Source organism: Typopeltis vanoorti, chromosome 14, assembly GCF_054136105.1.
Source record: "Typopeltis vanoorti isolate ZY-2024b chromosome 14, IOZ_Tvanoo_1.0, whole genome shotgun sequence".
Classification (NCBI taxonomy): domain Eukaryota; kingdom Metazoa; phylum Arthropoda; class Arachnida; order Uropygi; family Thelyphonidae; genus Typopeltis; species Typopeltis vanoorti.
In genome coordinates, this window is record NC_143562.1 from 89,309,352 (window position 1) to 89,321,497 (window position 12,146).

General features: G+C 37.8%; 1 protein-coding gene across 2 annotated transcripts in view; it reads right to left on the reverse strand.

The window, feature by feature from the left end:
- Nucleotides 1-12,146, reverse strand: part of LOC150099747 (focadhesin) — a 381,450-nt gene that overhangs the window by 253,241 nt on the left and 116,063 nt on the right. For both annotated transcript variants that reach the window (XR_016549345.1, XM_090403693.1), the window contains exon 10: nt 3,516-3,620. Coding sequence is in view for 1 of the 2 variants with exons in the window: in XM_090403693.1 (XP_090259819.1) it covers nt 3,516-3,620 (105 nt within the window). In the remaining variant the exon portion in view is untranslated. The remainder of the gene's footprint in view (nt 1-3,515; nt 3,621-12,146) is intronic.

Here is a 12,146-nt window from a genome sequence, read left to right on the forward strand (position 1 = left end):
AGTTTCATGCATCCAAATTTGTTGAGGTTTGGCATGTTCCTAAGAGCCGAGGCTGATTCCATGAATAGTCTTTCATACTTGAACTTGCTGCGGTGTATTACTGTGGCTTTCTTCCATCTTATTCTGTGGCGAGTATCCAGAGCGTGGTCTGCAAGCCCAGAGTGGCTGTACTGGTGAAATCGGATGTAATCCTTGTGTTCTGAGATTCTGATATTTGCTGTCCTGCCTGTTTGGCCAAAGTAGGACAGTTTACAGCTGCAAGGGACCTGGTATACACCAGGTAGGTCTAGGGGAAGTGGTTGGTCTTTGGTGGAGCGGATAAGGGATGCCAGTTTTCTATGTGGTCTGTAACAAGTGGTCAAGTCATGTTTTTTTAAGATTTTATTGATTTTCGGGAGCAAATTACCGCTACACGCGGTTCCCTAGCCGATATAAACAGCGCTATAGCAACGCTGGAAAACGAGCTTTCACATACGCTGAATCACGAGCTTTGGTCGGTCCTACATGACGTCTCGTGTACGGCAGCTAAAAAAGAATTTGAACGAGTACGAAGCCGACATATCAACAAGTTTGATAAATTAACAAAGAACTCGGCGTCGAAACTACAAACCAACACTGTTGTTCACCTATCGTCAGCTACCTTAAAGCCAGAAGCAATCCACGCTCTGTCACGTGGTCACAACTTCGCCATTGCTCCTAGGAAATTACCAGCCGAGGAATTAATGATTCAAATTGAACACGGGATTCGCCAACTTCCAATCCACATCGCCAACGACATTAGATTGGATGTAGCCTGTGTTCTCAATAAAGCAAAACCTCCAAAATCCAACATATCCATTAGTGAATACAAGGCACTACAAGAATTGAAGAGAAACAAAAAAATAGTGATCACCAAAGCGGATAAGGGGAACGCCACTGTGGTACTCAATCTTAAAGACTACACAGGTAAGCTCAAGGCTTTATTATTAGATCGCTCCACTTACCTCCTCATTGATTACAATCCCACCAGCTCACAAATTAGAAAACTCCATAAGCTCCTTAAGAAGGTCACTTCTTGGCCTGTGGAGATTACTAACAGACTAAAACCCTATAACTCTAGACCCCCCGCATATATGGGCTCCCAAAAATACACAAAGAAAATGTGCCATTACGTCCCATAGTGGATGGCATTGATTCCCCCACTTACAAACTAGCCAAGCATTTAGCCAAAGCGCTCTCACACTATACTGGCAATACACCATCACACATAAAAAACTCAGCCCACTTCAAAGCCAGTATAGAAAACCTTACACTCCAACACAATGACATAATGGTCAGTTTTGATGTCTCCTCCCTATTCACGAATGTCCCTCTCAAAGAAACCTTAGAGCTAATCCAAGCTAAATTTCCTCCCGATATCTCAGCCCTATTTCAGTTTACAATGAACTCAGGCTATTTCGTTTGGCAGGAAAAATTCTACAAACAGATAGAGGGGACAGCCATGGGTTCACCACTTTTCCCACCCTTGGCCAACTTTTTCATGGAGATGTTTGAAGAGAAAGCCTTAAACTCAGCCCCACAAAAACCTACCATATGGCTTCGCTATGTTGATGATGTTTTCGCTATTTGGCCACATGGCCCGGATTCACTCCTCTCCTTCCTAACACACTTGAACAACCAACACCCTAGAATCAAATTCACCCTGGAAAAAGAGGAAAACAATAACCTCCCCTTCCTAGACACACTAGTCACCCGCCAACCTGATGGAACCTTGGTTTTCTCAGTTTATAGAAAACCCACCCATACAGGCAGATACATTCACCAACAATCCCCCCCCCCTCACAACAATATGGAGTTATTAAAACATTATTCAACAGGGCAAAAATAATCTGTTCTAATGATCAAGCCCTAACCACTGAACTAAATCACATCCGTGACACTTTCTCAGCCAACGGCTACCCCCTCCAAAAAATCCAAAAAATACTTAACCCAGTTATCCACAACCCACCACCCCCTCCCCTTCACAAAAAAGATTACTCTAAATCCATCACTATTCCCTACATCAGAGGCACCTCAGAAAAAATCAATAAAATCTTAAAAAAACATGACTTGACCACTTGTTACAGACCACATAGAAAACTGGCATCCCTTATTCGCTCCACTAAAGACCAACCACTTCTCCTAGACCTACCTGGTGTATACCAGGTCCCTTGCAGCTGTAAACTGTCCTACTTTGGCCAAACAGGCAGGACAGCAAATATCAGAATCTCAGAACACAAGGATTACATCCGATTTCACCAGTACAGCCACTCTGGGCTTGCAGACCACGTTCTGGATACTCGCCACAGAATAAGATGGAAGAAAGCCATAGTAATACACCGCAGCAAGTTCAAGTATGAAAGACTATTCATGGAATCAGCCTCGGCTCTTAGGAACATGCCAAACCTCAACAAATTTGGATGCATGAAACTGCCCCAAATTTGGGAAACTTTTATCAAAAGAACTTCAGCCCAAAGGCCAAGAACTACCAATATAGCCCACCAGGGGGCACCATCAGGACTTTAGGAAATGCTAGCTTCCTAGCTTCAGTCTCATTTGCTGTTATTAGTACTTGTGTGCACTTGTCTGTGTAGTAAGTTCCCAAGAAGATGGCAACGTGACGTTCGCCGAAATATCGGAAAGTGTATATTAAAGTTTATTTAATCTATATTTCCAGTATACGCTGTCAATTCCTTAAATATTAGTTATTATGTCTAACCAGCGTATAAGCCTCTCAACAAGAACAATTTTCTCAGCAGTCAGATTTTCAGATGAAGCAGCTTCTACATATCAGAAAATGCAAAGTGATATAATTGCAAAATTCAAGGTATCATTTTACCTACCAAATATACAGACCTTAAGTTCCTAAAAGAATATGTATGGTGTATCTTTTTAAAACTTTTTTTTTTTTTTTTTTTGATTTTAGAAAATTATATTCTTCCTAAGTATGAGGAAAATCTCGACATCCTTTTCTAAGTAGATGTGTACTTGTCCTTTGGAAATACTGTATGACGTTCTGAATGTTCAATTTCCAAATATGTATAGCTGGACAGAAAAGAGACAGTTTGCTAGGCACCTTATTTTTCTATGGATTTATATAAAAGATAAAATGATAATATGTATACATCACAAGAGATGTAATAAGAGCTAAAAATAAAAAAACAGATGCTGTAGTAGTAGTAGCACTTCATTGCTTCAGAAATGGTAAATGCATAGTTAAAATCTGATATGCAGAGCTATATGTGAAGCTCACAGAGAACTTTTTCACCTCAAACTCTAATTTCAGTATTTTTTTTTTTTTTTTTTACTTCTGAATCTTTTTTTGTTTTGTTTTTCAAAATTCACATTTAAAATACGGCATTTTGTTGCAGAGACCTTACAAGCTTAGGATTATTATTAAAAGGAAATATTTTCTTCTTTGCATTTCAAGTCTTTAAAGAATAGTGTATGATTATATTTAATATTAAATTATCCATACACTGAGCAATAAAACTCACCTTGTGTGAAGACAGTTGTGGAAGAACTTTTAGCAAAAGTAAATGAAATTCAGGATCTGATTCAACTCTTATTTTATACAGGAAGAGAGGAAACAACAAGGATGCCTGAAACATTTAACACTACAGATAAGAAAGAGCATTTTCTTAAGAAAATAGTTTTTGATGAACTCAAAAGTAATAATTTATTTTGATATATGACTTTTATAATGGCGAGATTTTTATATAATTCTGTAATTTCTTGAAAACCTATATATCATTAGTAGTAATTATAAATTATTATTATAAATTTCTACACAATAATCCATTAAGCTGAAAGCTTAAAGATTCAACTGCCATTCTTTTTTACATACATATTTTTACATAACCTAGCTGATGAAAGCAAGAGGCAAAAGCAGGATGCATAATGTATAACATGGCTTTCTATAGAAAGTAATGTCTTTATATAATCATATACTCAAAAAAGTTGCAAACCTATTGCACATATTTACTACAAGGAATGGGTGTAGGATTAAATATGGCAATTCTGATCCAAGATTACCTGAGTAATGGTACTTTTGCAAGTAATTCAGACCTCCAATAAGCACAATGGTAACCTCAAACTATGCAATGAAAAGGGGATTTGCAAACCTCCATTCTGCTATACACTGTGGGAAGAGCCACTACCAGACTGATTTTGATCTTTGAAATAACCCGTCCAAGGGTTCTGGAAACTGAGTGATCTGTAGTTTGCAATGTGCCAATCATAAACACAGCACAAACTCCACACTTATATTGATGTTTAGAGGAAGAAACATGTTTTCGAATAATAATTAACTAAATTTATTTAGCTATTAAATTATTAGGCTAATATTTCACCTTGGTCACCAAGGCATCTTCATGGGTAACAAAGATATACACTAAGTACGACCAATCAGACACACTAGTAGGTAAACAAGTAAAGACTGTAGAAAAAAGGCTTGTCTAAACCAACTGAGCTACGGAGGCAGAGCCTCCATAGCTCAGTTCATTTAGACAAGCCCTTTGGTTGGAAAGACCTGGGTTTGAGCCCAGTCTATGATGTGAAGAATGTTTATGAGATGTTTTCAATCAAATGTTGAGTAAGCCAGTCTCATATGGAGGTGAAGGGTTTTCCCCCCTCCCGGAAACTCTGGTTTTTCTTCCCTCAAAACATACAAAAACTGCCTGGTGAACACATACAAACATCTACAGACATAAGACACTCCTGGAATAAGGATTAAATAACCGATTCTGTAGGATTTCAATTTCAAATGCCTACATGGTGAAGCAGGTTTTCAGAACAGGGAAAAAAAGATAGGATCCTACAGTTCTAACTGGTTTCCTCTTTGAGTGCAGCAGTGAGATCTTGCTGGAGGTACTGAATATGAGGCAATTGAATTTGTTCAGATTTGGTGGGCAATGTTATAGTGCTGTGGCTGATTCTGAAATAATCTCTCATATTTACATCTGCTTCTGTATAAAAAGGAAGATTTTTCTCCCACTGGGGCAATGATCTGTATCCACAACATGGTCTGTTGCCCCAGAACAGCAATAGTAGATAATGGACATTGTTTCCATGTTCTTCAGACAGATCTGTTTGAAAAAACACAGTGCATAACATGTATCTTTGTTGTCCATGAAGATGCCTGCTGACAAGTCAAAATCATGGTCTAATAAATTAACAGCTAAATAAATTTGGTTAATTATAGACTTTAACATTGAATGCTATATACATAACTTAGTTCCAGAAATGGCTAACAACATTAGGCTTGATATCACCAACATTCTTTCTAGAGCTTCACCCCCATCATCTTGCCAACGATGTGTCCTCAAGAAGCTATGCAAAGATAACAGTACAGTTGTCATCAGAGAAGATATGAGTAGCACCACAGTAATCCTTAATGCTAGTGAATACAGCAGAAAAATGGAAACCATTCTCAGTAAGTAGAAAGAGACCATTTTATCTGCTTACATTAGATTATGATTCCACTAAACAAAAGATTTAAAAAAAAAAGACTTCTCTGTACCATACACTTTAATATCTTATAACTAACTTTGCACTCTTTTGTCCTTCATCTTTGTTTATAACTGTGTTAATGACTTCTCAGTTCCTACAAGTTTCTATTAAGTATGTTGTGACTGTCTGGAGAATGGCAGAACAGATGCACTTTGTAACCTCTTTTCCTTTTTTGCTTCGTGTAGCGGTCTGTTCTTTTTTGTGTATTTACTTTTATGATGTAATGAAATACTCATCATGAAATATTAGTGGTTTAGATTAAATTCCTTATTTTCCCTTTATGTGTGTAGTCATTTAATCATGTCTATGTTATGTTATATTATGTTATGTGACATTAACATCATGTCAGTATTAGCGATCAAATTTAAGACTTTGAGCTCATTTTTGGTTGCCATGCCTCACTTACCCAGTCTGATATGTACCTGCATGTACATATCAGTTTATACTGTGTTCCCTGATGATAGCAATTTGACTTTGCCAAAATATCAAAAATATTGTAATTGATATTCAGTCTACATATAATTTCCTTAAAAATACCATTATGAACAGCCACCAGAAAGTCTGTCTTTGATATACAGGGGGGTCAACCCCCCTGTATATTTTAAAACAATATTAGAGGCTAACTATTATAATAACGGAATTAACTCACGTAAATTATTCTTTATTCGTAGAATTTTCACCTGAGTATCACAGGCATCATCAGTACAGGTACAAGGCTAATTAAACAATGTTTAATTAGCCTTGTACCTGTCTATGAATAAAGAATAATTTACAAGAGTTAATTCCGTTATTATAATAGTTAGTAATATGCTTACTCACGGTATTTCCTTACTGAAAAATATTAGAGGCCGTCTTATAGATGTGTATCTTATGGTAAATGTTTGCCAGTTGAAAGGAACTTTTTCAGCTAAAATCTCACCATCATCATCAAATTCTTCACATGTACCCTCAAGGGGTGTATCAGATATGACAGTACTACATGAAAAAGTTACACCGTTATTAACTTGCGATTAACAATTTTCCTCTAAATTAATCAGTTATCTGTCAAGACTCCAAATAAAGATCTTATATTCCTACTTCTACTCTTATAGCTTATATTCCTACTTTTTACTGTATCAATTAACTTATATCTTGGTGTCTTCCTCTGGGTCTTTTTTCTGCCAACCTGGCAAAGAATACTCGTTTTGCTAATCTTTCCTCTCCCATTCTATTTAAGTGACCATACCATCTGAGATTAGCTCTGCTAACGCATTCCTGGATGCTGACAATGTCAAGTTCTTTCCTAATATCCTCATTTTTAATATGATATTGCCATTGATGCCATCTGTTCACGCCTCTAATCTTTCTCAGAACTCTCATATTTATGGTTCTCCAGTCTTTTATCAAGTGTTTTATTTCTAATCCAGCTCTCAGATCCATAAGTTAAAATTAGTTTGAACGCTGTCTTGTATACAGCTAATTTAGTGTTTTGACCAAATTCTTTCTTATTCAATATAAATGTATTCAGCTGACTTCACAAATTCTGTTGTTTATTTCCATATTTAATTTGCCATCTTCACTAAAAATTGCCTAAATAGCTCAAAGTTTTATTTATTCTACAGGTTCAGCAATGTTTCTGCCTATTTTCATTGTCTCTCTTTTTTTATTGCTGATGTTCATACCAAATTTATTACAACAATTATTCACTTTAGTCAGGAAATCTTGCAGACTTGTACTGGATTTATTCAGAAATATAACATTATCTACATAAAGTAAAGAGCTAAGATTAACATTGTCAATTTTGATATCAAATTTAATACCACTTTCCTTCATAATGTGAACAGTGGGGATAATATGCACCCTTCTTCCACACCTGATTTAACATTAAACCATCATCTGTATTTCCTTCAACCTCACTACTGATGACTTATTATATAGACTATGTATTGCTCTGTATAATGTTCCATTTATCCCATATAACTGCAGTTTTGAAAAGCTTTTCTCTGGGAACCTCGTCATAAACCTGTTCAAGATCAACAAAACTTAAGTACAGATCCTTGTCATATTCCCACGATTTCTCAATGTGAAAATCTGATTTTGAAAACCTATATTTGACCTGAACCCAGTTGTTCTTCTCCAAATTTCTCTTCCACAATTTTTCTTAACCTCTTTTCAAGTATGATAAATCTTAGCAGGAACACTCAGTAGGAAAATATTGATTTCTTGCATTCAGCTTTCCCTTTTTACAGATGTAAAAAGGGAAAGCTGAATACTTCAATAATCTGGAATTCAACCAACTGACTAGGCTTTCTGAATTCTGCAGTGCAGTCAATATAAAAACTTTTATACCTATGTATTTGAGAATTTTTGGTTGAATTTCATTTACTTCAGCTGTCTTTCCACATTTCAGGTTTTTGATGGATTTTTCTACTTTAAGTATGGATATGTATTCCTGGCGCATTCCTGTTGGGTGTTTTCTACTACTGTGCTGATTCTGCTTGTTTCATTTAGCAATCTTTCAATATTTCAAGAAATTAGAATATCTTTATCTTCAGTTTTCATGTCACCTGTATCATCTCTGATTCCCTTTACAGAATTCTTTCCTCCATTTCTAAACTTTTTCAATAGCCAAAAGAATATTTTGTCAGCTTCCTGATATTTATTTTCTACGTTCTTACCCAAAGTCATCTCATGACTTTGGTTTAGCAAGTTTCATACAGTCCTAGCTTGCCTCCTCGTGGTGCACCCTGGATAATGCTAAAGAGCTAGAGCGACTTGGCAACCAGACTATCTTCCCGATCTCCTGGTTACAGCACACATGAACTCAAACACACGAATTAGCTCTCTTAAGGATGACTAGGAATATTGGACCTGTTGTTCGAATTTGCCAAATTAACATTGAGGGTATATGTAGAGCAAAATGTGAATACCTCTCAAAGATTTTATATGATAACAATGTCGATGTTGTTCTTATTCAAGAGACTCACTGTAAGGATGAGGATCAGCTACACTGCAGGGGCTGAATTCCTGGTTACATTATCATTGAAACACTTACCATCATGCAGAAAGTTTATTTTTCACTTGGTTAGACTATAATATATTTAGTTTAATCCTTTATCCAAGTGTGAGCAAACAAAGTTTGCACCTGAAAGTATCTTCAGGACTGGGGTAAGATGGTACAACACTGGGCAACTCATTGCAAAGGTGGAGCAAGCTAACATTACTCCTATCTCAGTATCTCCCATAATGCAAAACACATCTCCTTGCAGATATGTATAATGTTATGCATTAAGGGAAGGGCCACTATGACTAATTTCGACCTTTATTGAAGTCTCTTCAGTGGGAGCCAGGCCCAAGTGGCGATACCAGGCAGAAGCATTAGCAAGGTCATCTCTACCTATAGGAGTTGCCAAACGGTGTGCCACCTTTTTATTAAATTACTCTAGATTTACAGAAAGGTGTTGAAAGTTTATTTTTCACTTGGTTAGACTATTGAAAAATAGACTTTCAACATCTTTCTCTAAATCCAGAGTAATTTAATAAAAAGGTGGCACACCATTTGGCAACTCCTATAGGTAGAGATGACCTTGCTAATGCTTCTGTCTGGTATCTCCACTTGGGCCTGGCTCCCGCTGAAGAGACCTCAATAAAGGTCAAAACTAGTCTGGGTGGCCCTTCCCTTAATGCATAACATTATACATATCCGCAAGGAGATGTGTTTTGCATTATGGGAGATACTGAGATAGGAGTAATGTTAGCTTGCTCCACATTTGCAACAAGTTGCCCGGTGTTGTACCACCTTACCCCAGTCCTGAAGATACTTTCGAGTGCAAACTTTGTTTGCTCACACTTGGATAAAGGATTAAACTAAATTTATTATTACCATCATGCACATGGCCTTGCCACCTATGTATGTAGTACCCTAGAAGATTCCCACCTCATTACAACCAGCATTGTAGGCGGCGTGCATATGATAACAACTATGATAGGGAACATAATCATTTCCAATGTGTATAAACCCCCTGCCCTCTTGTGGCCTCCACAAGTTCTACCAGTGCACAACCACCCTGCGATGCATATAGGCAACTTTAACAGCCACCACACGCTATGGAAATATGCTTCCAACAATGAATGCGGAGAGACTTTTACTGAATGGACAGAAATTCACAACATGCACCTAATTTTTGATGCAAAAGATAGATCTTCCTTCAGGTCAGCAGCTTGGAACAGGGAGTACAATCCCAACCTCTGTTTCGTCACTCAAGACAACAATGGATGACTGTTACCTACATCGAGAAGAGTTCTCTCCAACTTTCTCTGAAGCCAACATAGACCAATTATTTTAGAGGTAGGTCTGCAGTGGGAGCTGTCTTAGCTGTAGGTAAGACCATACCAAGAGGCTTCCGGAAGGAGTATATCCCTGGATGGGACAATGATAGTAATAAACTGTATCAAGAATATCTAGAGTGTGGCGATCCTGACATTGCAGATGAACTCATTCACAGCCTTGACACCAGCCAACAGAAGAAATGGGCTGAAACAGTAGAAAGACTCAATTTTCGACAATCCAGTAGAAAAGCATGGAGCTTTCTAAGAAAACTAGGTAGTGGCATGTTGACTGCCCGGGAACAAACAGCCATTTTTCCTAACCAATATGCATTACATATTGTCAACACATCAAGATATACCACCAAAGACAAACAACACACTCTTCAAATAAAAAGAGAACTTACATATTTGAAAAATAACAGGCCATCAGACCCTCTATATTCATGACTCTTCACTCTTGAAGATATTAACACTGCTCTAATGGATATGAAACCAGGCAAGGCTCCAGGTTTCGATGGAATTCGTCCTGATTTCCTGTTGAAAAAAAGCCAAAACGGTCAACAGTGGTTGGCTTGCTTTTTCTCTGACATCCTCCAGACTGGTAGACTTCCAAAAGAGTTTAAGAGGACAAAAATTATCCCCATCTTAAAACCAGGAAAAAACTAACAACAAACCAGAAAATTACCGACCAATCGCCCTGCTTAGCACCTGTTATAAGCTCCTAGAAAGGCTCATCCTTAATAGAATTGCCCCTAAGATAACAGAACAAGTCCCAGTGGAACAGGCCGGATTCAGACATAAATGAAGCTGCTGTGATTTGGTTCTGTCACTCACCACACATATAGAGGCGGGCTACCAACAATGCTGGAAAACAGCTGTAGCTTTAGTAGATCTTACCGCAGCTTATGATACAATCTGGAGGCATGGCACAGTTTGCAAGTTGCTCTGTGCAGTCCCATGCAGAACAATAGCAAAACTAATTGATAACATGCTAAGCAACCGCCTGTTCTAAGTGTGTATGGACGAGAACAAAAGTAAACAAAGAACACTGGATAATGGACTACAACAAGGGTCAATTCTGCCACCCCTCCTTTTCAACTTATACATCGCAGATTTGCTTAATACAGCCTCCAAGAAGTTTTGCTACGCTGATGACATGCTCCAAGCTAAAAACAAGAAACAAGTTTTGAGCATCCAAGCTAAAAACAAGAAACAATATACTTCAAAAACTATGTGGAACAACTTAGGGTGCCTCAGCAACAACGCTTCGCTGCACTGCTCTTGGTCTCGTTTACTCTACAGCTGAATACTGCTCACCTGTATGGCTGAACAGTGCCCACGTGTATTTGGTTGATGCCCAGCTTAACACCACTATGTGCCTTATTTCTGGAACTGTAAAATCAACCCCAACCTACTGGCTCCACACATCCGCAGATCCAACTTTCATCTACATAAATACAGCAAAATCATGGAAATCCAAAATGTTCCAATCCATGAAGACATCCCACCCCCAGAAATAAATAGGCTAAAGTCAAGGCACCCTCCAATCTTAAGAGCAAAAAATCTTGCAGAGACAAGTTTCAACATGAAGGAGAAGTGGAAAGAGTCCTGGTGTAACACTTCAACAGGGATCTTCCATGGACCCAACACAGATACCTTTGGGTTTTGACCTACTCCGGAAAACTTGGTCTGCCCTTAACTGAATCCGAACCAACCATGGCAGATGTGCAGAACACCTTTACAAATGGGGCATGATTGCCTCACCCAGGTGCGACTGTGGATCACCCCACCAGACAATTAATCATATTACAGCAGAATGTGTCCAACGTGCATATAGTGGAAACCTGTCAGACTTTATCCATGTTACATCAAGTGCAGTTGACTAGATAATCAACCTACACATTCAGTTGTAGCCTATTCTTGATTCCTGAGTGTCTTTTACGACTATATTATGACTTATTATTATACATATGTCTATTACTACTATGTCCATATATATTAAAGATTAATGTAATGTAACGTTTCATGTGTGAGCCATACGCTAAATAAATAAAATAAATATACAGTGCAATATATTGTACTATCTTACATTTGGCTATTGTAGAACACATTAACGAGTAGAGATAAGGAAGTGTTATTCCTCTTTATAAGGCCTTGATACATCCACACCTGGCTTACTGTGTTCAAGTCTGGTTTTCTGGGTTTCTTGGGGATGAGATAAGTGGTGGAGAAGATTCAAAGGCGAGTGACCAAGATAGTGAGTGGTCTGTGGAATGTTCCCTATGAAGATAGATTGAGGGTGTGTGGAT